Below are 27,398 nucleotides of genomic sequence, written 5' to 3' on the forward strand. Positions count from 1 at the left end.
CAAATTCTTCACCTCCCTCAGCCTTCACAAGAATGAAAGGAATTAGGGCTTTGCTCTGAATCTGGTTTTGGATTAAAGGGAGTGTTGTGACTGGTTTGATCTTCTATCCAGACCACTAAAATTTTCTCCATATCAGCAAATAGGCTGTTTCACTTTCTTATCATTTGTGTGTTCACTGGAGTAGCACTTTTAATTTCCTTCAAGAACTTTTCCTCTGCACTCACCACTTGGCTGTTTGGCACTAGAGACTTAGCTTTTGGCCTATCTTGGCTTTCAACATGCCTTACTAAGTTTAGTCATTTTCTAGCTTTTGATTCGTGACTCTTCCTTTCACTTGAACACTTAGGGGCCATTGTAGGATTTTTAACTGGCTTAATTTTAATATTTTTGTGTCTCAGGGAATAGTGAGGTCCAAGGAGAGAGACAGAGGCAGTGGAATGGCTGGTCAGTGGAGCACACACACAAGTCAGAACACATATTTATGATTGTTTGCAATTTTTATATGGATGTGGTTTGTGGTTCCCCAAAACAATTATAATAGTAACATTAAAATCACTGATCACAGATCACCATAACAAATATAATAATAATGAAAAAGTTTAAACTATTGTGAGAATTAACCAAAATGTGACACAGAGACATGAATTGAACAAATGCTATTGGGAAACAGTGGTACCAATAGGTTTTTTTCCATGCAGGGTTTCCACAAACTTTCAATTTATAAAAAATACAATATCTGCAAAGCATAGTAAAGCAAAGTGCAATAAAACGAGGTGTGCCTGTGTCTGAAGAACCAAAGAAAGTGTGAAAGGCATCCTACTTTCCTTAACTCAGAGGTGTGGCTGCCTACAGAAATGCCAAGACCCAGGGTCCTGATGCAGCAGGAGGCATCAGGGTGGGGTAGGGTTGCACCATAGCACCATCAACCCACTCATTCTTACAGCTGAGCACTTAAGAAATCCCTTTTTCTTGTCACTGAAACATTGCAGAAGAAAGGGAGCACCTGGGGGGCCAAGATGCCCTGCTAAGCTCTGTTGCCAGTCAGTCATGTCCTGGGAGCAGTTTTTCCAGAAGTGATGATGGATTTGTGTTGGTCCAATCATTCCCTTGTGATGAGAGTCACAGGCCACTTGTCCTTGCCAGCCCTTGGAGGTCTCACCTGCTGCCTCCACCTTGGGAAGAGGGAACTGTCGGGAGAACATTTAGCTCTTCAGGTCCCTCACACACCTCCTCCTCAGAGGGATATCTGGCCATCACCTCACATACCACATGGGGCCCTGCAGGGCCACTTTATCACAGAAGGCATCAACTCTGGGCACTGAAGCTTTCTGCAGCCACACAGAGTGATGCCCCATTCAGGAACTCAGCATAATAAACTCTGTAGTCACTTCCCTGGCCTTTGGGGACACTCCTGGCAGCAAAGGAGTGCTGAATTGTGCCAAATGAATACTGGCACTCACACACTATGGGTTCTGAAGCCACTTTCTTGACTTCTGTGAGCCTTCATTTACTCAGCTGCAGGGTGGGAGTAACAATGATGCCAAAATCACGAGTTATTTTAACGATTAAATGAAACAATTCTGTAACTACTGATCAGGGTAAAGGTATTCTCTGATTTATTTGTTTGTTCCATGTGAGACTATCAGACCAGCCAATGTAGTCAGTCAAACTTGGTCATGGTTACAAGATCCACCTTCTAACATTTTCCCAGGCTGCTGCCAGCCCCTTCCTGGACCCCATTCCTGTTGTGCTCTCTCTCCCACAAGTCTGCTCCCACCTCAAGGCAGCCCAGCTTTTCCTCAGGGTGCCAGTATTTTAAGAAACACCTTGTGCAATTAAGATTTAATCAAGCTTTTTCTTTCTAAAAACAAAAACCAAACAAACAAAAAAAGACAAAAAACCTTTGGTGGCTGCCCATATCCTTTAAGATAAAAGTCAAAACTCCTTGACATGGCTTTCAGCCTCCTTCATGATGCCTCACCCCTCCCTCTTCACGTGCACTACACCACACAGTCATCCTTCCTGGCCCTGCAGTGCCCTGCACACACCCTGCTGTGTTACACCCATGTCTTCTCACATGCCTCTCCCTCTGCCTCAAATTCCTGCCCACACTTCTGTTCCTATGACATATTCTGGAAGATTCTAGACCCCACCACACTTTGTATGCACCTCTAAAGTATGTTCCTGTGTGTCACCCGTGGTGCAAACATGCATCAACAATTCTGTCCTCTGGAGGTCAAGGGCTGTGTTTTCTTCATCTTAGTAACCACATCTTCTACCCCATAGTAGTGTTTAGTGCATTAATATATGCCATTCCCTCCAGAAGGGAATTGATTTCATAGTCTGCTTCCAGTGTTCCAGCATCCCAAGCCAGCTGACCTGTCCTCCTCAAGGGCCAAGTATAGGCCTCCATTACTCTCTCGTGGGCATCCAGTGCAACTCTGCTCCCCACCCACTGGCTTCTGCCCCATCACAAATGAGAATTTATGTGCATCCACACTTTATATTTAACTATATGTGTATGTATCTTATCTGTGGGTAAACACCAGGGTGCTAATTAGGGCAACTTTCTCAAAGTTTAAGCATGTAGTTTGTGGCTATGGAACAGAATAAACTAGATTGGCCAAACAAGGCTTGAAACCACAATTCCATATCATTTTGTTAAGACAAATGAAGTGAACTCCCCAGAGATAAGCTTTATCACATTCTGAGAGTAGTAAAGTAGTGATGGTAATAATAATTCTACAGCCTTAATTATCACCAATTAATCCTAGAATGATGCTAACATCGATTGCATGTTTTCTGTATGTTGAGCAGAATACTAAGAAATTTTACATGTACTGATTCAATGTTCACACCTGTACAAAGGATCCACCACTTACGGTTGTGTGACCCTGAGTAATTATATTGCTTCTTTTTGCCTCCCATTTCCTAATGAGTAGAGTGGGGATAGTCATGCAGTCATCACTACCTCATAGTAATTAAATAAATTACTGTATATATTAGTAAGCTTCCTCAAAACATGACCCTCTTACCCTCAAAATTCATCTGAACCTGAAGTTATCAGTCTTAACCAGTAGGGTCTATTACTTCGGAGCTGCTAATATGGCTCAGGCTGCCCAAGGGAATAACTAAAACCAACAGGTAGAAGAAAGAGAAAGCAGACTCATAATTTTCTAGTAAAGCCTTTAAAATTATAAATGCAGCAATTTTACATCTTCTCTATCTTTGAGAAACTATTCTTCATGTGTAAAAGGAAGCATATATAAAAAAACGCGTGGAAGCCTTATTTGCAAGAGTGGAAAATCAAAGCAATCTATATGGCCATCAATTTAGAAATGGCTAAATAGACTGTGGCAGAACCAAAACATTACTAAGGAATAGTGACAAGCAACAATGTGACTTTATGCCTCTCTACAGTATGTGCAGGGCACTGATCTAAGTGCTTACATAAATTAATTCATTTAATCCACACATGAACTTAATGGGTATAGGCCCACTGTAATCCCTTAACAAAGGAGGAGACTGAAGCTAAAGGAGGGTCAATAATTTAGGTCATGCAAATAACAGGTGACAGAGCTGTGATCTGAATCCATGCAGTCTGGCTCCAGAGTGCATCCTCTTCCCCATTCTACTAATCTGTTGAGTGGAAAAAAAAAAAAAAAAAAGCAAGGGTCAGACACAAAAAGTATGTGAACACACAAATGTACACACAATGCAATACTACATTGTTCCTAAATATGTACATAAATTCAAGAGAATGACTTACTAAAAAAATCATAGCAAATTATAACATTGGCTGCCTGTGCAAGGCAACAAGACTTATGAACAAGGATTGAAAATGGTGTCTAGGAGAAATTTTACCCTAATCTAAATTTTACCCTAATCTAATTTTACCCTAATCTTAGCTTTTGAGAAGACAATGTATTTCAGTATTGTAGAATGATTAGAAACTTAATATAAAAATGGCTAGAAGGAACCAGATACTTCAAGTTAAATGAGTTCCCTAATCCTAAAAGAATTGGTCATCTACAGCTTAGATTGCCACTTTTAAGGAATTCTTTAGAGAGGACCCAAGCATCAGTGAGTGAGTGGGATGCAAGGCCACCTACTGGCCCAATCCAGGTGGTTGACATCTTAGGCAAATAAACTTAACATGCTCCAAATTACTCATTATCTTTTATCATCAAACTTCTCACCCTTCTTGTCTGCCCTAGCTCCATGAAACACCTTGCTTATATTCACCAAAATTAAATTCTAATTCCTTTTAATTTCTGTCCATTTTTCTAACTTCTTTACCCACCCTAAGTAACTTTAACTATTCCACAGACTTTTAATCATTCAAAGATGACTATTCATTAACTCCTAAGTCTTCTCTTCCCCATGCTAGTTGTAATAGTGGTGGTGAAAATAAGTAGTGATGGTGATGGTGATGGTGGTGGTGGTAAGGGTGGTAATGGTGAGAATGAATCACAGTGGCAGTAGCAGGGGTAACAGTGGACATAGTGAAGATGGTAACTGATGGTGGTGGTGGTGGCAATGACTGTGGTGTCAGTAGTAAAGAAGATGGTTGAAGTGATGATGCTGATGACAGTGGTAGTCCTGCTAAAGGGAGTAGATGTGATAGTGGTGATGGCAGTGGGAATGGTGGAAGTGGTGACATTGGGGATGACAAAGTTAGTAGAGGCAGTGGAGCTGGTGGAGGTGATAGCAGCAGTGATGATAATGAGCAGAATCAGCAGGAGTGGGGAAGGTGGTAATGATGATGCTATTGAAGCACTTTAATATTGAAACTACTAGCACTAGTATTGAAACAATGCAATATAGCCATGGTGGCAATGGCATTGAAGATGATGGAAATAGATATGTTGAATTCAAACTAGGCACAAAGCAAAAAGCACCTCTATATATAAGGCCGGTTACCTGACTGCTTAGACCCAAGTCCCTCCTGCTTTATTGCTGCCATTTGGCAGGACAAGCAGAGGGGAAGCACATGGACTGAAGTTAGAGCAGCAAAGGGGATGACACTTCCCAGGAGGGGTGGGCTGTAGGATAGCACTTTCTCCTTCCCAGCCATAGCAGTTTTTTCTGCATCTCAGCCTCCACATCCACTTCATTTAGGGTTTGTCCAGGATGGCAATTTCTGTGTGCATTTGAGAGAAAGAAAAATGGGAATACAGAGTAAGGTAAGCCCACCAAGGGAGGCTTTTCAGGTGTTTCTACCATGGGCTAGACTTGGCCAGACCTGTCAGAGCCTGGCCCTACTAGTTGTCATTTCCTGTGGGGAGAGGTCAACAGGCAGAAGTGTGAGGTCACATTCCAGTGGTGTTGGCAAGGCCCCACCAGCCACACCTGGCTCAACACCCGCACAGAGATGGAGCCCCGCTGAGGGACACTTGGCCTGTTCTGCCACAAATGGAAAGGTGAGCAATTAATCTCAGGAATCAGAACACAATTTAAAGGGAAAAAAATGCTGTGCCTATAACATCTTGTGCAGAGTAACCACAACAGCCATGGCATCTCTGGAATTCAGTGGCATTTCTGAGACTCATTTCAGCAAAGGCAACATGTAAGTTGGACTCAAACCAATTTAATTCCATCCCCATCATCCAAAAGTTTGGCTGAAGCACCTCTATTATCTCAAATTTGATTTCCTGAAGGATTAGGCACACTAGGCAGCAATTACCATCACCTTGTTCTCATCTCTTTTTGTGCTTTCCCCTGAAATTACTGGCTTGCCAAGATCTGACACTTACTGAGCAAGGCTCAGGGTTAAGTGTGGCATCCATATATCCTGTCTGTAGCCAAGTCTTAAGTAGTGATGATAATGATGGTGGTGGTAGTAGCATCAGTGAAGGCTCCAAACAAGGACTGGTGACCCACTCACCATGACAAGCTCATCTTCCAATGAAATAGCATCCTTCTAGAGCCCCAAATGCCAATCATCCTTAAAATCTTACTCTTTCCTCTTCTTCCCCTTCTCTTAAAGGTCTGGTTACCTGCTCCCTCGTGGGTACAATCACCTTGGTTATGACATTTCTCCACATCTATAAGACACCACTTCATAACAGACACTGCACTGAGTACTAAAAATTGGATGCTCAGTAAGTTTCAGTTCTACCCTCAATTTCTTAGCTGGGCAAGGAAGATAGACATTAACACACAATGTAAACACAATATGGTAGGTGGTTTTTAAAAATATAATAATAGGGGTGCCTGAGTGGCTCAGTTGGTTGAGCATCTAACTCTTGATTTTAGTTCAGGTCATGATCCCAGGGTCATGATAACATGTGCCAGGCTCTGTGCTGAGTGTTGAGCCTGTTTGAGATTCTCTTTCTTTCTCCCTGTCTCTAGGATGGATGGATAGATAGATAGATAGATAGATACATAACTCAGGCCATTTTAGGGGTTCAGAAAGGGGGCACATAACCTAGTGTTGGAAGAGGCCTCTTGGATTGCATAATATCTGGCTTGGCTGAGAACCTCCTTTCCATTCAGTCCAAAGCAAGGTCAACTTAGGGGTCCCAAACCCTAGACATCCCCTGTTGAAGAGAGCCACAATAATGTCCCCCATTCCATTACAGAAGCTAAGTAAGTCGGCTTTAATTCCAGCTTCTAAAGGTCCTGAATTTTCTGGGTTCCTCAGAGGTCTCATCCCAGAGGAGGATTTGTGTGTGTATGTTTTGCCCGTGCCTAGAGCGATGGGTGACAACTACACACCTCTCAGAAAACACTTGCTGATGCTGATGTTGATGTTGACTTGTATCCCATAGGATAGCATAGTCTGAAGAGCATGGGTTCTAGAGTCAAACAGACCTACCTATAATTCTGGCTCAGTTACTTTTCAGCATGTGACCTTGGACAAGTTCTTTATATTCCTCAGACCACACTTTGTCATCTGCAAAATGTGGGTAATAGGAGTACCTGGGCAGCTTAGTCAGTTGAGTGTCAAACTTCAGCTCAGGTCATGATCTCACAGTTCGTGACTTTGAGCCCTGCATTGGGCTCACTGCTGTCAGTGCAGAGCTTGCTTTGGATCCTCTGTCCCCCTCTGTCTCTGCCCCTCCCTTGCTCATGCTCTCTCTCAAAAATGAATAAACATTTAAAAATAAAATATGGGTAATAGTCTCACAGTACGTGGTAAGGTTCAAATGAAGAAACACTAAAATAGTGAACATAGTGCTTTTCCCATAGTATGTGCTCAACAAATGGTCATTGTCAACATTGGTAATAATAGTATTAAGTACTGAATGAGTGACTCAGAGAGAAACATGGGAGAAAACTGGACAAAAGGGACAAGGCCAGCCAGAGCCCAAGCCCAATGTTAGCCTTAGGGAAGGCAACACCACTGGAGAAAATCTGCCCTGGAAAGATTTCCCCTGATCACATCTCCACCCTCAGCTCCCCAATGACACCTGACATTTTACCATAAGAGCAACATTCTTCCAAATATAATTCTGACCCTCACAAATCGGGTGCCCCCAGATGGAAAACCTCTTTGAACTAATATCAGATGTGTACACTATGTTTTAAATGAATTGTACAATCTTTCCTTGAGTTTGACATTTAATCAAACACCTATTATTTTCCAATAGTATTTCCAAATAATAGATCTTGTTTAATCTTCACAACACCCTCAATACATAGGCAGATAAAGCCTTTTATACCTAGAGATGTAGCCCTAAGAAGGTTAAGTAATGTATATGCGGCCCCACAACCAGTGAGTGGTGAAACCAGGACTCTGCCCCATGTCTCTGACATCTGTTCTGTCACCAAAGTCTTGCCACAATGCAGAGACATTTCTGAGGATGATCTGGGTATAGAATGGAAGAGTCTGGGGGCTCCAAAGGAAAGAGTACAACTCAGAGGACACACTGCCTGCTTCAGGGTGACTCTGGCCTGCCCCTGAAGGCAGAGTTCTGGGTCAGCTCCTGAGTCTTAGTGTTCCCCAGGTCCATGGTGTTTCAGTAGGACAGAGATGGGCCTGCTCTCATGGTTGGAGCTTCCCCACCCACAGCTGAACCTGAGGTCCAACTTCTACACCAGTCTATATTTCCCAGGAAGATGTTTGGAACCCTCCAGAGGAAAACAGCAGGGCCCGTGTTGTAACTTAGGGTGTCCAAACTCTCAGGAAATTCACATATTTCCTTCACAGTTTTCCCCATATCCATGTCATCCCTGTACTATTAATACTTTTCTCTAGATCAACTCACTGTTTTACTTAGCCAAATTTATTTCAAAGGTATATTACCATGGTATTACTTTATTTTACTTCATCCTACACAATAATATCCATTAAAATTATAAATCTGAAGTGCTTGTTCTAGTACACATTAAAAATAGTGCAAAAGGGGGCGCCTGGGTGGCGCAGTCGGTTAAGCGTCCGACTTCAGCCAGGTCACGATCTCGCGGTCCGTGAGTTCGAGCCCCGCGTCGGGCTCTGGGCTGATGGCTCAGAGCCTGGAGCCTGTTTCCGATTCTGTGTCTCCCTCTCTCTCTGCCCCTCCCCCGTTCATGCTCTGTCTCTCTCTGTCCCAAAAATAAATAAAAAACGTTTGGAAAAAAAAAATAAATAAAAAAAAAAATAAAAATAAAAATAGTGCAAAAGTATAGATAAATATTTCTAGAAATATTTCAAATTTTATTTTATTTATTTATTTATTTATTTATTTAATATTTTTTGTTTGTTTTTGAAAGAGAGAGTGTGAGGCAGGGAGGGGCAGGGGGAGAAGGAGACACAGAAGAAGGCTCCAGGCTCTGAGCTGACAGCAGAGAGCCAAATGTGGGGCTCAAACTCATGAGCTATGAGATCATGATCTGAGCCAAAGTCAGACACTTAACCGACTGAGGCAGGTGCCCCGAGAAAATATTTCAAATATTATAAAACTATAGCCTTTGTAGTCTATTCATGGCATGAAGAGATGAGTAAAGTATTTTGACAGTTTATCAAAGTTAGCAAATGAATGAAAATATTAAAACCATTAGGATCTTTTTGAAGGTCAAAAGTAACATTTGTTTGCCTTTTTTTTTTTTTAAGTAAACTCTACCCCTGATGTGGGGCTTAAACTCACAACTCTGATATCTAGAGTCACATGCTTTATTCACTGAGCAAGATGGGCACTCCCAAAGATTCCCCCCACCTTTTTAAAAAGTAACTCACAACCTTGAGATCAAGAATCATGCTCCATGGACTGAGCCAGTGAGGTGCCCCTAAAGTAACATTTTAATAACAGCTTATCTATTCCTTTTGAAAATTATCATCCACTTACATATTTACATGTGTGTAATAAAGGTTTTCTACCTTCATCCACAATCTCAAATGTGAAGAAGTCATTTTCATTTTTTAAAGGGAGAGATAGGGAGGAATATTTTTTTTCTATTCATTCTCAAATACACATAAGTGATTATATTCCCAGATTGTTTCCTAATCTTTCCACCTCAATTAGAAATATTCATTCCGTGATCCAGTGTTGAAACTTTCATATACTAACCCAATAATTGTAAGGTTGATTTTTTTAATATTTTTTACTTTAAGGTAAGGTCGAGTGACTGCCCCAAAGTCCAAAACTGTTTAAGGAAATAACTCAGAAATCGAATACATGGTCCAGCGCAAACCTTAATATTTTCATATGGGAGGGAGGAAAGTAGTACACAGCTATTACAATAAGAAATGCTTGTGATTCACCAGTGGAAAGCACACCTCACATTATGTAACTCCTTTGTAATCCACATAGGATCTAGCAGTGATTATGAGGAGTAAAATGTCTTCATTAATCATGGAGAGCAATTAAATACCATGAATAATTTAATCAGATATTAATATCAATCTATTTGAAATGAAATCACAGCAAAAAGCCACAAAACTAAAACCTTCAGAAAACTTCTGAAATGATATAATGTCTGATTATTTCCTTCTTTGGGGGCAAATGGGTCTTATAACTTCATGGAGTTGCCAGAATTAGACCAGAGAACCCAAATTTGGGAAGGGAGAGAAAGTCAATATTCTGTTCAGACTCAAACCATAAAGCTTGCAACAATTCTCCTGCCCTTCCTACCTTCTTTTTCTCTCTTACTCTCTTCCTTCCTTCTGTTCTCCACTTCATTCTTTCTTTTTTTCTTTCCCTTCAATAAACACTGACTCAGTGCCTGGTGTATCCATAGGCTCCAAGTTTACTGAGAGCTGCAATGCCACCCCTGCCCTCCAGGAGCAATCTTGTCTGGGAAGTGAAAATAGGACAGAGACCTAATATGTTCCCCACCCAGGCTAAAACACAATGTCCAGGCCACTGACAATTCTAGACGTGAGCTGCATTCTACCAGCATCCACTGCATGTTGTGCCAGGCATGTGCTGGATGCTTGGGATGCAAGGAGCCCCCAGTGTGGTGGGGGCAGGATTACTGTGCTGCAGATGAGGTGCTCCCTCAATCAGATGGGGTGTTGGGCAAGGTTTTTTGGAAGAATGATGTCTGATGGAATATTGAAAGGAAAATAGAAGTTAGACAAATCAAGGAAAGGGGGCATTAACAGATGTAGCAAAAGCACAGGAAAAATACAAAGTTATTAAACACAGCCTAGATCAGTGGCAGAGAGGGTCATTGAGTTTGCAGCAAAATGCTTCTACAAGGGAATAGTCAAACATGGGCAGTACTGAACCACAAAAAGCCCTTTGGACTAAGAAATCAGGGCTTCATCCTCATGTGGAGACACTGAAGACTTTTAGCTGAAGCATGACCTTATTGGGCAAATCTACTACCATGGCTAGAGAAACAATGGAAAATGATGTGGGCCAGTTTGACACGTAATACAGTTACTGTGGACACTGAGGGCTGGCTGACAGCAATTCCAGGGCCAACATTCCCAGGAGAGAGGGAACAGGTTCTATGAAGAAGAGTCTGATGTGAGGAAAGATACTGAAGTCTGTGGAAAGGAGACAGAAACACATATACACAGATATATATACACACATCACACACATATATGTGTACACATAAACATGGACACATGGACATATGGACACACACCCCACACAGACTCAAAGACACATACACATATCACACATGCCTACACACGTGTATAAGCATATAATATGTACACACAAACATGTGTGCACATATATACACAGACAGGTACACACATTATACATGTCCATACACATCATTCATTCACACACGCATCACACATGGACACATACACATCACACGTGTGTACACACATCACACATGCACACCTAGCCACATACACATGAAAGGAAATATAAGAACCAAAGCTCAAATCTGGAGAAACCTATCTACAGTTTTCACTATTTTCCAATCCCAACTCAAAACACCTCTTCCAAGAAGGCTTATCCAGTGACTCCTTTTCTCTGCATCCCCTTATCCCATGGGCACTTGGCTACTATTGCCCTAAGTGACTTGTTTTTCAAATGCCCCATTAAACTGCTGACTCTTCCTCTGTCCCTTACTCCTACTCTCCCACACATACACTAAAAGGTTTGCAACAACATGAATGGAGCTAGAGAGTATAATGCTAAGTGAAATAAGTCAGTCAGAGAAAAACAAATACCATATGATGGAATACTCATAGATGGAATTTAAGAAATAAAACAGATGAGCAAAGAGAAAAAAGAGAGAGAGAGAGAGAGAGAGAGGCAAACAAGAAAACTATAGTTAAGAAACACTCTTAACTATAGAGAACAAAGAGATGGTTCTGAGAGGGGATGGGCAAAATAAGTGATGGGGACTAAGGAGTGCGTCTGTGATGAGCACCGGGTGGAAGCAATCACTGTGTGGCAGACCTAAAACTAATATTTCACTGTAGACTATACTGGAATTAAAAATTTTTTAGAAGGTATTGTTTCTGACTGCACATTCCCAAGGGAATCCTGGCCCTGTGAGGAATAGATGGAGACAAAATGAAAACATTTGATGGAAAATAATGGCTCTGTGGAGTTAGAGTCAAGGGGAACTGAGGCACTAGGTTCTGCACAAAGAGTCATCGGAGATGAGAACTAAAGGATTGGGGATTGGTTCTCATGCAACTAACCTTTCTCCTCACCTACTATGAAGCCACTCTGTGCACATAAAGAAAGATAAAGATAATTAGCAATCTGTCAGGGAGACAACAAATACCCACTGAAATTCAACAATGAGGTCTTAAGGGTAAAGAGGTTACAGGGCAGGTGGAAGATAAGGAGCGGGAAAAGGAGCACAGCCACTAAAACTAATGGAGGGCCACGGGGATATGTGCTTGATGAAAATGTCACGTGGAAAATCAGCACCCAAAACAGAGAGTTTATATGAAAGGAAGGTATAAGTAAGAAGGAAAAAAGAGATGAAAGTACTAACCAAGACTTAACATTAATTGTATTTAAATACTGGAATTAAATGTAACTTGTTTTCTCTGCTTTACTTTTCAAGTTATGGTGAAGCTACTTGGTTTTTGTTTTTGTTTTGTTTTTCTTTGTATTTTACAACAGAATGATTTACTAGAAAGTAAGGGGCCAGTTCCACCACAAGGGGATTCACTTCCAGGGAACATTCAGGAGATAAAATAATCCTTCCTCTGAGACCCAAAGTGATCTTTGCTAATCATAGAAGGATCTAAGGCAATAGTAGCCTGCCCACATGTTTCTATTAATCCCCAGCAATTATATCCACCCTGGGTAATGATACTCTGCAAAGGTTACTCATAGCACAGGCCAACTTTCCTCACCCAACCCTTCTGCTAAATCCCTCCCTCCTCCTCCACAGCAAGCTTGGTGGGGGGAAATGCTCTTGGGGAAGAAGAGTACCCAAAATGCCTCTCACTGGAACAAGGTTAGCACACAGGGAGGTATGAGAGTTTCTAACCTCTTTTCCCAGGGGCCCTTGATTCTTGTCATCCCACCTAGTTTCTTCCCTATTACTACCTCTGATCCTCATTTCTCCTTCCTCTCTGTCCAGAGTGAGGCCCTGGGAAGGAGGGACCAAAAGGAAACTGGACAGAAGTCAGACTGACTGTATGCATGGAGAAATTGAAGTTGGGGGAGGGGGGTGGGAAATGTGAGCCCAAGATCACAGGTTTAGAGCACAAGAACTCCGAAAACCCCAATACCTCAGAAGAGAAAAGATTCTAATCGTTAACCTTCAGAACAGACCAGAGACTGGCAAACCTCAGAAGTGCCCCCGGGGTGCTGCTTCAGGCCCCTCCAGAAAGCTGACCACTGGACCATGGGTGATTAGTATCTCTAGGAAAGCATGATCCAAGGGATATTCTGAAAAATAAGAAAGGGAGATGATAGGGGAATCAGGCACCTTGAATGAAAGATGGGGGGTGGCAGGGGAAAGCAGCTTGCCATGACCAACCAAAATTACTTTAAAAGTAATTTCCATGGAAAACTAAATCAGATTGTATTTTCCCTGGGATATGAGGCTAAAATTCTCATCATCTCCTTCACTGATGAACAAGTACATATCAAATACTCTGAGTTAAATGGAGAAATGGAAAATTAGGAGCATCCAATCTTGCCTAGATGCTGCTCCTAGTCCAGGAGAGAAGGCCCTAGGAATCCACACCAGATGTGAAAAATGGTTCCATAGCCCTTCACCTTGGAACTCTCTGAGCATATGAAGGGACCCAATGGAAAAGTCAGTAGAGGCACACAAACCAAATTGTGATTATTCTTACATTTCTAAGCAATCAAAAGGTTTGCCATAAATCATCCACCCAATTTCAACAGCTTCAACTATTGAAATAAGGTATAGTTTGAAGAATGAACAAAAATTAAGGATAACCAGCAAATGTGATGAAAGAGCTTTCCTGGTCAAAACACAGGCTGGATCCAGATTCTGGTCTTCAGTAGTAAATCCCATTAGCTGTCTTTGAGTCAGAGAGGTCACATCCAAAGCCTGCTGTAGCCCCAGGGAATTCCTGAGAGACCCATGTAGAGTTAAAATTAGATTTGAGACCAAAATGGAAAGAGCACTTACCTTACCTTGATTTTCAATGACTCCCAGTAAAGGAGAGGTATATTGGTGCTGGTCATCTAAAGCAGCATGCTCCTGAAAGAATTTGGGTTAAAGCTTTAGGCCAAAGAGCCTAGAAGGCTGTGGGTCTGAAATGTTTGTGCTTTTTCCTTCATATCGTTTTGATTTCCAGATTTTATTTGACTTGGGAGTCAGTTAAAGCAACGATGCATTATCTGCCCATGGATAATCAGTGGATTAACAGTGGACGGGCTGAACCAACATTCTTGGGCCACCAACTACCACCAGGCGCAAAAGTCCTGAGAGGCCTCCTCTGACACAGCCTATCTCGGAGCAGGACAGGGCCCATAACTGCTGTTCACTGCTCCTCCCTGCTTGTAAAGTTTATATGTGAGCCCTCAGGCTATGCAGCAGCTGCCCACCTGTTGAAGGAACTCAGCATCAACAATTTCCTTCCAGGCCCAGAGGCTAGAGCACTCAGACCCAGGAGTTTACCTGAACATGTCAGCTCAATACTTTTACTGTCTTTGTAACTACTTCCTGGTCTCACTGCCAACACCTGGAGATAATCTTGTCAGGAGAAATCACAAAGCCTCTGCGGAGTCTGCAGTGGGAAAAGCTTAGAATGGGAAGGCCGGAGACCCAGGCTCTAGTCTCGGGCCTGTTGTGTGGCCTTGGGAAATAGTTTGGCTTCTCTGGGCCTTGGGTTGTTCATCTACTTCCAACAATGGTAAAGGTCTATCAGATGACCTCTACCTCCTCTTGGCTCCTACAGTCCACTAATTAACAGAACCATCCTTGAGCACCTGGGAGCAACCACAAGAGTGAGATCTGTTCCCTGCCTCCTAGAGGGTGTGAACCTGAGCCTGCCTGGGATGTCATCCCCTCATTCTGCCCATATTGATTCAAAAAGAAGAGGCAGTAGTACTTGGAAAGAATGCAAAATTTGGAATCAAAACAACTGAGTCTGAATCCTGGCTTTGCCACTTAAAGGTTGGGGAAATGTAAGCAGTTCCATTAGCCTCTATGGGCTGATTGCTTTATCTGGGAAATGAGGATGACATCACTGAGCACACAGGACCCTTGTGAGGAATAGACAAGACCCATATGCAGCAGCAGTCCATAAACACCAGAGCCTGTCCACACCAGAAGTGTCTAAGCCAAGCAAGTGCAGTCCCTGGGCACACTGCTCATCTTGCATGCATCTACAAGCTATTCAGGAATGCTGGAAAAACTCTGCTGTGGGCCTCCTTCTCCATGCAGGGATGAGCTCCAGAAGCACCCAAAAGAGAGTCATTCAAAAGTCAACACGTCCAAATAAAGCTCCAGGATGCTATAAACTCTCTTTGAATCTTAGGATGCAAAATAAGGAACTAATGGTGACCCAGCTGTCAAGGACAGTTATAAGTTGAAAAAAGGAGACAAGGCTACTGGATGTGTCATTAGCAGGCTGTAACTGGTACAGTAGTTCCTTAAGGGATTGGAAAGGGAAAGTGGCAAAGAAAATGGAACCAGTGGGTGGATGGACCTAGGGAAGCTTCCTGGAGAAGGAATTCTAGCAGCCATGAACCACTAGAGAGCTGTCCTTCTCCCAGTTCTCTAACAAAGACAACCACCTCTTCAAACTGCTGACCCAGGAACGTTGGAGAGAGGATGAATATGTACCCTGGAGCGGTGGGGGGGGGGGGGGGGGGGGGGGGGGTCTGCTGTTTTGAAGCTCTGAGGCACTTCCTGGGCAGGACTAGAAGAAGAAACTTTCACAGTGAATGTAAACAATGTTACGTTTAGGGCTTCCAAGCTCTATGCCTGCCCTGCCAATGCTCCTGAGCCCTTGCTCTGTGTCTTTTTTTATTCTTTACAAACCACCTGTTGCCCTTTAACCCTCAGTTAGGTAGGTTGTCAGCACTCAATCATGAGGATGCATGTGTGTAGCTTTAGACACATAAAGACTGTAATGAGTAGGCTCCTATCAGGCTGGGGGGGTCCCCATATTCAAGAGCTGTGATCTCCCTTCAGACTGAGGATTGCCTGGGATAGGGACCATGCTCCCCCCCCCCCCCCAGAGCTGTTAGTCAACAGGCATTAAGAATTCCTTTCAGGGGCACCTGGGTGGCTCAGTCGGTTAAGCTTCTGACTTCAGCTCATGTCATGATCTCACAGTTGGTAAGTTTGAGCCCTGCATCGGTCCCTATGCTAACAGCTCAGAGCCTGGAGCCTGCTTCTGATTCTGTGTCTCCTACTCTCTCTGCCCCTCCCACACTCACGTTCTGTCTCTCAAAAATAAATAAATCTTTAAAAATTTTTTTAAATTAAAAATAAAAGAATTCCTTTCATTTCCACCAGGATTCAGTGAGCAGCTATTAATTCCTAGCACCACACTGAGCACTGAAGCATTTGCATTCTGGTCCATCCCCTCTAAGGATACAGGTAAAGGCAAGAACAAAGATGTGATCTGTGAGGCTGCAGAACTCAGGTGTGCTAGCACACATTCAAGGTAAGTATATAAGGGTTATAAATCTTAAAAATATGACATATGAAGTCAAAAAACTTCAAATACCCAAGTGTAATAATTCTACAAACTTCCATCATTTCCTCACTGATTTGATGAAATGTGATCATCAATTGCTGTCCACACAGTATCTCATTACTTCTGGTCTAGAGGGATAAAATGGAGAAGCAAGCTCATATGTTCACCTCAGGCAAGGTTAACTTAGAGCCTACAAGATCTAGCATTGCTGTCAATACCATGTTGCATCAGCCTCTTCTACATGTTAGCAAAGTAGAATGTACTAGTTAGAAAGGTTTTCTTATTAAATGCTACCTAGAATAGCAAAGGCAGGCATGGAATATCCCTCTCCAAAATCCACCAAGGAGATCCGTGCACAGCTTTGACAAGGTTTCTGACTCTATTAATGTTCAGTGTAGTACCCAGTACACTGTGTTGGCTGGATTAATGCATAAAGCTCTAGAATCTCAAATCTTATATATAGAAAGAAAGAAAATATCATATCTTTACATACTCCAACTGACATGGGCAATTTGAAGATTATTAGCTTTATGGGATTACCTGCACTTGAGGCTTCCAAACTTGAGAATTTCATATAGTAACATTTCCCTCTCTTCTGTGATAGCCAATTTTTATAGTTTGACAAGTAAGGACTTGAAACAAACTACAACCTCCTGGAGTTTCCATCACTTTTAAACAAAATGATATTTTTAACACACACAAATGTAGGAAGGCCATGATTTCAAAATAAAAGACTTTTCTTCTCAAGAATACACTACTGAGGGGCACCTGGGTGGCTCAGTCAGTTAAGTGTCCAGCTTCGACTCAGGTCATGCTCTCACAGTTCGTGTGTTCGAGCCCCACGTTGGGCTCTGTGCTGACAGCTCAGAGCCCAGTGCCTGCTTCGGATTCTGTGTCTCCCTCTCTCTCTGCTCTTCCCCCACTCATGCTGTCTCAAAAGTAAATAAACATGGAAAGAAAAAAAAAAAAAGAGTACACTGCTGATATCCTTTTACTTACATTTTCCTCCAGACTAGAGAACACACAGTAATGGGCCAACATGGGCCCACAGATCAGTGCTGGAATTGTACATGGTCTACACCCTTTCTCTTTCTCCAGTGCTTCCCAACTAAATAAAACCAACCTTTGTTATACCCATGGTAGTCATCTAGTTGGGGCTTATTTCCCTTCAAAATCTCACTGGTGCCTCAGCTTCAAGTTGAGAAACATGCTTTCTCCAATAGGTCCTGGCTTCTCCCTTCTGGCTAGTCTCTCAGGAGGAGAGCATCTGGGTTTGCCTGGGTTCATGCCTTTCAAACTAAAACTAGAGCCACAGGTTTCTGAAGGCCACAGTCTAATCAGGACCACTTGATCATTAAAACTCCACCATAATTAACAGTCAATTTATTATTGGAGCTGTCATTTCAACACACAGATGGGTGGAACAAAGTTCAAATGCCATAATTTAGACAGTAACAATTGAGTTCCAGTGATGAAAGAAGGGGGGGGAGCATGCCATTCATACATAGAGGTGATGCTACTGATCCAGGGTCAATGGGGAATTTTTGAGTTATTTTCCCACTAAGAACTTGCCTCAAGTTACCCATGGACTCCTTTCTGGCCTTGGTGTCCAAGGGTAGGCCACGTTGGAGGTAAGACTGTGATGTAATAGGAGAAAACAATAAAAACAAAAGCATCACCTTCTGCACTTTATATAACTATTCCTGCTTCCTGAGTCTATGAAACAGGTATTATTCTTATTTGATAGACAAGGTCACTGAGCATCAGAAGCCTACTTATTCAATAGTCAACAAATAACTACTAAGTGCCTCCTATGTCAGACACTGGGTAAGGTGCTGTGACTTTGTCCAAGGTGACACAGCTGACAAGTACCATAGGGAGCACCCAAACCCAGTCACTTAACCTCAAGTCCCCTCCATTCCACGGCTGCCTCATAGGCTGAGGTCACTGTTGCCACATAAGACCTCAGGATGTCAGGGCCAAAGGCCATGGTGGGAAGGACCACATGGTCCTTCCTTGCTCCTCTGCAAGGAAAGTGAGTATCAACGATCAGAGGAATAAATCTGCAGAAATAAATAAATGTAGATACCCATGTTCCATTAGTAATAGCCCTGTCTATGGTGTAGACTCTTGGGCCAACTCTTGGGCCAGTTATAGCCCTGTCTATGGTGTAGACTCTTGGGCCAACTAAGAGTCTGAGACCTAGTCCTCAAGCACGGACCTCTGTTCACAGCATGAACCCTTTGTCATAGGTTGTGGAAACAATGACTGCCATCCACTCTAGCCAGCCATCCCTGCTGCCACACAGTTGCATCAGAGAAGGGGCCAGTCACACACTATCTCAAGAATGCCAAAATCTTCATGAATGGGCCACCCTGTGCCTGTAATCAACAGACAGGTGGGGTGACAGCCATGGGTCACATAACTGAGGCCAAACATGAGAGGCTGGCCCAGATCAATAGATGAGTCAGGGCTCAGAGTATAAAATCTTGGGAGCTCCAGTGCTCCTAACATAAGCCAGCATCTCCTCTCCTCACTCAGCTCCTGGTGCTTCAAGTAAGTGTGAGTTCTCCTGACTCTCATCTTCCCAGCTAGTCTTCCCCAGGCCTGTGCAGGCTAGGTGGACTAGGGGACAGATTGGCAAGACCTCTGACCCCTTTGGAAACTATAGGACCTCTGACTTTCCAACTGCATTCATGTTTAGAGGGAATTCAGGCAGGAAGGCAGTGGGGGCTGAGCTGTTGCTGTGTGGATTTGTGTCTCTGATCTTCTGGCCAGAATAGGAACTCCACAAAGACAAGACTACCTTCTATCTCTATGGCACCCCTCTAGGAGCAGGCAAGTGATGGGCACAGAGTTCCATCTATCTCTACGGCACCCTTCTAGGAGCAGGCCAGTAATGGGCACAGAGGGACATTCTGCAGACTGCTCCTATGAGTGGGCAGGATGGACCTTATGCACTGGTCAGGAGAATAGGCTGAGTCTTAGTTCCAGAGAGTAAGGGAGAACAAGGAGAGTAATGCAGACAATGCTGCAGATGGTGGATATTTGGGGAACCTCAGGAACCCAGTGCCAGTTTTTCAGAGATGTTCTGAGAGAGAAATGGCATGAGATGCCATGGCACAACTTCCTACTATTAATGGCCCCCCCTCAACCAAGCTTGGCTGTAAGCAAAGCCTACATCTTCTGGTCAGAGATTCTGATCCAAAGGACCACTGGGTCCTTTCCCCTGTGTACAGACAAGACCAGACCAGGGGGAGACTGCTTTTTCTGATAACTAGCTTCTGGATCATGGCTAGGCTCAGTGGGACAGACCAAGAGTTTGAACTAAGAGCTTTTGCAGAGAAGGGGGGGGGGGGGCGGGCAACAGCCCTCTGACATTCGGACAAACCTCCCTCTGTTTTGTCAGGGATAGGTAAAATCCTCCACCCTAGGTGGAGGTTTGTGGAAATTTCTATTTGCATTCAGAGAATCCGTGTTGGGATTGGAGGAGGCATGAGTGATGAAGTGCTCGAACTGTCTCATTTTTCAGGAAGTGAGGATAGAGGTGGGACTGTGGGTCATTTGCTCCCAAATCACTCAGATGCCAAAGGCAGAGCTGGGAGAGAGAAATGCGAGCAGTACCTGGGCTATTTACTGCTTGGTAAAGACTTTCTGAGGGGGAAACGACTAATCCCAGGAGTCCCATATGAGAGTTCTTCCCGGTCTAAACAGAGGGCATCAAGCCCAGCCTGGCCGTGCTGCCCTGGAGGATGATGGGCGTTTGCACGGCTGTCCCTGCCTCTTCCATGCGCTTGCGGTTGGTCCAGTGATGCTCCCTGTTCTTTCTAGGCTTCTCTCTCTCCTTAAACAAGATGTCTCACCAGAAAAAGCAGCCCACCCCCATGCCCCCAGTGGGCTGCGGGAAGACCTCCGGTGGGGGCGGCGGGGGCGGCGGAGGCGGCGGAGGCTCCGGTTGCGGAGGCTACTCTGGAGGCGGCGGAGGCTCCGGTTGCGGAGGCTACTCAGGAGGCGGCGGAGGCTCCAGCTGCGGAGGCTACTCCGGCGGCGGCGGCGGCGGCGGCGGTTCCAGCGGGAGTGTGAAGTACTCTGGGGATGGTGGCAGCTGCGGGGGCGGCGGAGGCTCCAGCTGCGGAGGCGGCGGAGGCTCCAGCTGCGGAGGCTACTCCGGCGGCGGCGGAGGCTCCAGCTGCGGAGGCTACTCAGGCGGCGGCGGCGGCGGCGGCGGCTCCAGCGGGAGTGTGAAGTACTCCGGGGGTGGTGGCAGCTGCGGGGGCGGCGGAGGCTCCAGCTGCGGAGGCGGCGGAGGCTCCAGCTGCGGAGGCTACTCCGGGGGCGGTGGAGGCTCCAGCTGCGGAGGTGGAGGCTCCAGCTGCGGGGGTTACTCCGGGGGCGGGGGAGGCTCCAGCTGCGGGGGCTACCCCGGGGGCGGCGGAGGCTCCGGGCAGCAGGTTCAGTGCCAGAGTTATGGAAGCATCTCTAGCGGCGGCTGCGGCGGGGACTCCTCCGGCTGCGGGAGCGGCGGGGGCTCCTCCGCCTGCGGGGGCGGCGGGGGCTCCTCCGGCTGCGAGGGAGCTGGCTACTTCTCCTCGCAGCAGACCACCCAGACCTCCTGCATGCCGCAGCAGAGCTACGGAGGGGGGTCTTCCTGCGCTGGGGGCGGCGGCTCCTCTGGAGGCGGCGGCAGCTGCTTCTCCAGTGGTGGGGGGTCGTCCTGCGGTGGGGGCGGCGGCTCCTCCGGGGGCGGCGGCGGCTGCTTCTCCAGTGGTGGGGGGTCGTCCTGTGGTGGAGGCGGCAGCTCCGGTGGGGGCTCCGGAGGTGGCAAGGGCGTCCCGATCTGCCACCAGACCCAGCAGAAGCAGGCACCTACTTGGCCAAGCAAATAAGGCCAGTTGGACGCCGCGGAGACTGAGGAGCTGGAGCCGTTTTCCGTGGGCGCCTATGGGCTCAGCGCTCTCTTGATATTGCCGAGGTTCCCAAATGCTTCGTGTGTTACACCCAGACGAAGCTTTAGAGTTCTGGGGCTGCTTCTTGTTCTACAGGTTTTCCTCTTTGGTTTCTGTACAACTACCTCCCAACCCCAGTGCCTCCTCAGTCAATAAATTTGCAATTCATGAGAATTTCTGGGTTTTAGTCACCTTTGTATCTTCCAAGTCACATTTCATTCATTTCCTTTCCTCCGTTCACTCATCCGTCCATATATACATTCAGTCAACAAATACACTTATTTTGTTGGGGGAAGGGGGTCAGCAGAGGAGAGAGGAATGACTGGCAACCAGAAGCAAAGATGTGAGCTCTCTGTTTTATGGCTTAAGATGGTGAAGTGATCCTCAAACACAAAGATTCTGCGGACAGATTTCCATGAACAACCCCATAGTGGGTTGGATTGCCACTCTGGGTCTTCTTCTTGAGCTCAATGCTTTTTAAAGACAGGTCTGCCCTGGGGAGATGCTGTCTCTCATAGTCCAGAACTTGCTCTGCAAGGTCTGAAGGCAGGGTGGCTTCACATGAGGAGCACTAGCGTATGCTACCCAGACTCACAGGAGAAAGAATAATTGTATATATGTGACTCTCTACAGCGTGTGAGATGTTTACTAGGTACCTGTAGGGAGAGGAGGAAGTACAGGAGCTGTTTCCTGATCTCTTAAAGACGCTGCACCTAACTTAGGAACATACAGTGTAAGTGTATGCAAAAAACATACCAGTACCAGAGAGGTCATGGGGAAACACAGGAAACATACCAATTAGCAAGGAAAAAGCTCTAATTGCTCTGTTAATTGCGTAGGTCTCAAAAGAGACATAGAGTATCAGTCTGGCCAGGAATTCTCCAGGCCCCATTTCATATCTTGATTCTACTACCTCTAGGTAAATGTTAACTTATTGATTTACCTGAAGCAAAACACCTGCTACACCAAAAATCCAAAGTACTCTCCTTACCTAGTCATTGCTGGAGACAAAAAGACAAATTATCCCTCCCCAGTTCTTCCATTTAGAGAGTCAAAACAGGTAGCAGCTTTAAAGACCCAATAGTCCAACCACTGCATATTATATATACATATACATATGTATATTTTTTAAATAAAAGTAAGACATTTAGTTCTGTATCGGATGGAGTAGATGCACTTCTCCTTATTGCTCCAGCTAAATGTAACTAAAATATCTGGGCATAATATATTTAAAAAAACATAAGGACAGTCTAAAAGGTGGAGAGAAGAAGGCAGAGTAGCTAGGGTCCTCAGAACTTGAGGACTGACACTGTCTGTGGTAAGTTCCCTGGGTTTCCTTTTCGCTTCCTATTATCTTAGATTGGGCACTGCAAAGTCTGCAACCAAGAAATGCCAACAGGTGCAGACAAACAAATACCTCCCACCATACCCAAAGGTCCAAGAAACATGACCTAGAGAGGCAGAAATCTTTTATGATAATATCCACCCTACTATAACTAACCACCCTGGAAAAAAAGAACGAGAAGATTGGACTTCTCCTTTCCAGTGGTAAGGAGATAACACCCCCTATGCACACACTTCCTTCACTGGTGTAGTATTAGCAGAGACCTGCTGTAATATAAGATTTGAATAAGATCCAGGGTCTCAAAACATAATGCCTGGAATGTCTAGCACACAATAAAAAAATTACTTACCATACCAAGAACCAGGAAAATCTCAACTTGAATGAGAAAAGACACAATCAGTACCAACACTGAAATGAAACAGATTTGGGACTTTAAAATTTTTTTTTTCAACGTTTTATTTATTTTTGCGAGAGAGAGAGAGACAGAGCATGAACGGGGGAGGGGCAGAGAGAGAGGGAGACACAGAATTGGAAACAGGCTCCAGGCTCTGAGCCATCAGCCCAGAGCCCGACGCTGGGCTCGAACTCCCGGACCGCGAGATCGTGACCTGGCTGAAGTCGGACGCTTAACCGACTGCGCCACCCAGGCGCCCCAGATTTGGGACTTTAAAGATATTATAAAAATGCTTCCACAAGAATTTACAAACACACTTGAAAAAAATAGAAAGTCTTGGCAAAGAAATGGAAACTATAAAGAAGAATTAAGTGAAAATTTATAATAAACAACTGTAGAATTAAATTTTAGAATTGAAAAATATAAAATTCACTGGATGTGTTCAGTAGCAGAATGGAAATCACAGTGTAAAGAATCAGTGAACTCGAAAATAGGTCAATAGAAATTATCCAATCTCAATGACAGAGAGAAAATAGGCTGAAAGAAAAGAAGAAGAAGAAGAAGAAGAGAGCTTCAAAAGCCTGTGGGATAACACAAGAGCTAGCATTCATGTAATCAGAGTCCCAAAAGGAGAAGAGAATATGGGGCTAAAAAATTTAGAAGAAATAATAGATCAAAATTATGTAAATTTGGTGAAAGACATAAATCTACAGATTTAAGAAGGTAAGTCAACTTCAAACAGGATAAACCCAAAGAAAGCCACACCAATACATCACTCTATAAAAGTGAATTTAAAATGAATGAAAGACTAAAAGTTAAGACCTGAAACTATGAAACTCCTAGGAGAAAGCATAGGGATAAAGTTCCTTGATAATGGTCTCAGCAGCAATTTTCTGGATATGACAACAAAGCATAAGCAACAAATGCAAAAAGATAAATAAATGGGACTACATCAAACTAAAGTGCTTCTCACAGCAAATGAAAAACCAACAAAATGAAAAGGTGGCCTACAGTATGGGAGAAAATACTTGCAAATCATATAACTGACAAGGGGTTATAATCTAAAATTTAGAAAAATAACTTACAACTCAACAGCAAAAAAAAAATTAACAACTTAAACACTGGCAGAGAAGCTGAATATACCATTATCCAGACACACCAATAGCCAACTGGTACATGAAAAGGTACTCAACATAACTAACCATCAGGGAAATGCAAGCCAACATCACAATGACATATCACCTCACACCAGTCAGAATGGCTATACTCAAGAAGATAAGAGATAACAAGTATTGGCAAGGATGTAGAGGGGGAAAAAACAAACAAACAAACAAAACCTAGTGCACTCTTGGTGGGAATACAAATTGGTACAGCTGCTATGGAAAACAGTATGGAGGTTCCTCAGAAAGTTAAAAATAGGATTACCATTTAATCTAGAAATCCCATTTCTGGGTATATATCCAAACTGAAATCAGGATCTTTCAGAGATATCTGTATACACAATGTTCACTGCAGCATTACTCCCAATACCTAAATGTCCATCAATAGATGAATGGATAAAGAAGACCATGTATATGTGAATATTATTCAGCCAAAAGAAAGAAGGAATTCCTGCCATTTGCAACAACTTGGATGGACCTTGAGGGCATTATGATAAGTGAAATAAGTCAGATAGAGAAAGACAAATGCTGTATAATATCACTTATATGTGGAAGCTAAAAAAGACAAACTCAGAGAAATAGAGAGCATCCTCATGTTTATCAGGAGTTGGGGGGGGTGGAAAAAATGAGGAGATATTGGTCAAAGAGTACAACTTCCAGTCATAAAATTAACAAGTTTGGTGGTCTAATGTAAGTATGTGATTATAGCTAATAATCTTGTAACATATACTTGCAGGTTTCTAAGAGAATAGATCTCAAATATTTTCATCAGAAAAAAGAATACGTAACTATGTGACAAGATGGAGGTAGTAGCTAATATTATAGTGGTAATCATTTTGCAATTTTTAATGTATCAAATCAACATGTTATATAACTTACACAATGTTATATGTCAATTATATCTCAATAAAGCTGGTAAAACATATAATAAAGATGCTTATAAGAGTTGTACACATAAAAGCAAAAGAGAGAGACAAAGAAATGAAACCCACACCAAAAACATTATAACCAAACTTCTGAAAACTAATGACAAAGAAAAAAATCTTGAAAGCAGGTAGAGAAAAATGACACATCATCTACAGGGAAACTATGGTTTAAATGACAGTAGAGGGGCGGTTAAGCATCCGACTTCAGCCAGGTCACGATCTCGCGGTCCGTGAGTTCGAGCCCCACGTCAGGCTCTGGGCTGATGGCTCGGAGCCTGGAGCCTGTTTCCGATTCTGTGTCTCCCTCTCTCTCTGCCCCTCCCCCGTTCATGCTCTGTCTCTCTCTGTCCCAAAAATAAATAAAAAACGTTGAAAAAAAAATTAAAAAAAAAAACAAATGACAGTAGATTATTCATCAGAAACCAGGAAGGAAGGAAGGAAGGAAAGAAGGAAGGAGAGAAGGAAGGAGAGAAGGAAGGAAGGAAGGAAGGGAGAAAAGAAGGAAGAAAGGAAGGAAGGAAGGAAGAAACCATGAAGGCCAGAAAGAAGTGGCACATTTTTCAAGTGCTGAAAGAAAAAATTGGCAACACCAAATTCTATATGCAGTGAAAATATTCTTCAGGAATGAAGGTGAGATATAGTCGCAGATGAAACAAAACAAAACAAACCAAAGATTGTTTCCAGCAGACTTACTCTCAAAGAATGGCTAATAGAAGTTCTTCTAACAAAAAGGAAATGATCAAAGAAGGCACCTTAAAATACCAGGAATGAAGAACAATGCAAAGTATAAAATTATGAGTAAATTTAGGACAGTGTCTTTCTTCTCTTGAGTTTTTAAAAATAATATTGAAAGTTGTACCAATAACCAAAACATTGATGTAGTTCTCAATGTATGTAGAAGAAATATTTAAGATAATATAATTGGGGAATTTAAGTAAAGGACCAAAATGGAGATAAGGTCTACCTTTCAAAATGTCAATAACAATAGTCTGTGATAAGTTATGTTGTATACATAATGTAATATCCACAGTAGCCACTAAAATAAAAAACTATACAAAGAGATACAGTCAAAAATATCATCATAGGTAAATCAAAATCAAATTCTAAAAAAAAAAAGAAAGGTAAAATTTTATGGTAGTATAGCATACATTTTCAGATGGTCTCTAACTTACAATGGTTTGACTTAAAATTTTTTGATTTTACAATGGTGTGAAAGCAATACTCACTCAGGAGAAATCATACTTCAAATTTTGAATTTTGTTATTTTCCTGGGCAGCTCCCGGTCAGCCACACAGTCATGAAAGTAAACAAATAATACACTTACAACCTTTCTGTACCCATACAACCTTTCCATTTCCCACTTTCAGTACAGTACTGAATACATTACATGAGATATGCAAACCTTTATTATAAAATAGGTTTTGCATTAGATTATTTTGCCCAACTGTAGACAAAAGTAACTGTTCTGAGCACATTTAAGGTAGACCAGGTAAAGCCATATTGTTTGGTAGGTCAAGATGTAGTAAATGCATTTCAACTTAAGATATTTTCAATTCACAGTGTGTTTACTGGGATATAATGCTGTTAACAGACTTGGGTCCCTGGTCCTAGCAAAGGTAGAAATGAGGCTGGACCCAAAATTTAAAAGCACAGGCAAAACTTTATTGGGGCTTATGCTGGAGTACAAAGGAAAGAATCTTTAGGCTGACTCACTGAGGAGAGGTCAGGGAGGATTTTTTAAAGAAACTTAGGTGGGAAAAGTGTGCCATCTAAGCATGTAGAAGTGGGGATTTATTAGCACCTGTGCACTTAAACACCATGCTTCTTCATGAGTTGCATGTCAAATTAACATGTTAAATCTCCACACCTGAGCGTGACTTTTAGTATTATAATGAGGAGAAAGTTGGTGAAAGTTCAGCACCATCTTGGTGCAGACTGGTTTGGACTGGTCTTGGCTTGCTCCTTAGCTGGTAGTTTGCTCTGCAAGACCAGGCAGCAGGAGGCTTTCCAGGTGCACAGGGCCTTGCTCCCAAGGTTCCTGACTGTTTCAACCCTGCTATAAGTTGAGAACATCTGTGTACAAATGCACAAATAGAAATGACAAAATAATTTTTACCAAGTGAACGCACCCCAAT

At 43.3% G+C, this 27,398-nt stretch overlaps 1 protein-coding gene and 1 long non-coding RNA gene across 4 annotated transcripts; one reads left to right on the top strand and one right to left on the bottom strand.

Moving 5' to 3' along the window:
• Positions 1–581: 581 nt before the first annotated feature.
• Positions 582–26,666, bottom strand: LOC147578376 (uncharacterized). The gene is made up of 3 exons (XR_015254250.1): positions 26,490–26,666; positions 4,924–5,143; positions 582–3,639 (listed from the first exon to the last, which is right to left on the bottom strand). It is a non-coding gene; the product is annotated as an uncharacterized LOC147578376 (long non-coding RNA).
• Positions 18,919–21,612, top strand: LORICRIN (loricrin cornified envelope precursor protein). 3 transcript variants are annotated; one of them, XM_086718272.1, is made up of 3 exons: positions 18,919–19,048; positions 20,324–20,446; positions 20,528–21,612. In XM_086718272.1, the coding sequence occupies exons 2-3, from the start codon at positions 20,347–20,349 to the stop codon at positions 21,376–21,378; spliced, it is 951 nt and encodes a 316-aa protein (XP_086574398.1). In that variant the 5' UTR covers positions 18,919–19,048; positions 20,324–20,346; the 3' UTR covers positions 21,379–21,612. The 3 variants fall into 3 exon arrangements, with proteins under 3 accessions (XP_086574398.1, XP_086574396.1, XP_086574397.1); XM_086718270.1 differs by having other exon boundaries at positions 20,324–21,612; XM_086718271.1 differs by having other exon boundaries at positions 18,944–19,054; positions 20,324–21,612.
• Positions 26,667–27,398: the final 732 nt, after the last annotated feature.

The sequence above is a fragment of the Puma concolor genome, chromosome C1, assembly GCF_028749965.1.
Source record: "Puma concolor isolate L17-30 chromosome C1, mPumCon1.1.hap2, whole genome shotgun sequence".
Taxonomy (NCBI): domain Eukaryota; kingdom Metazoa; phylum Chordata; class Mammalia; order Carnivora; family Felidae; genus Puma; species Puma concolor.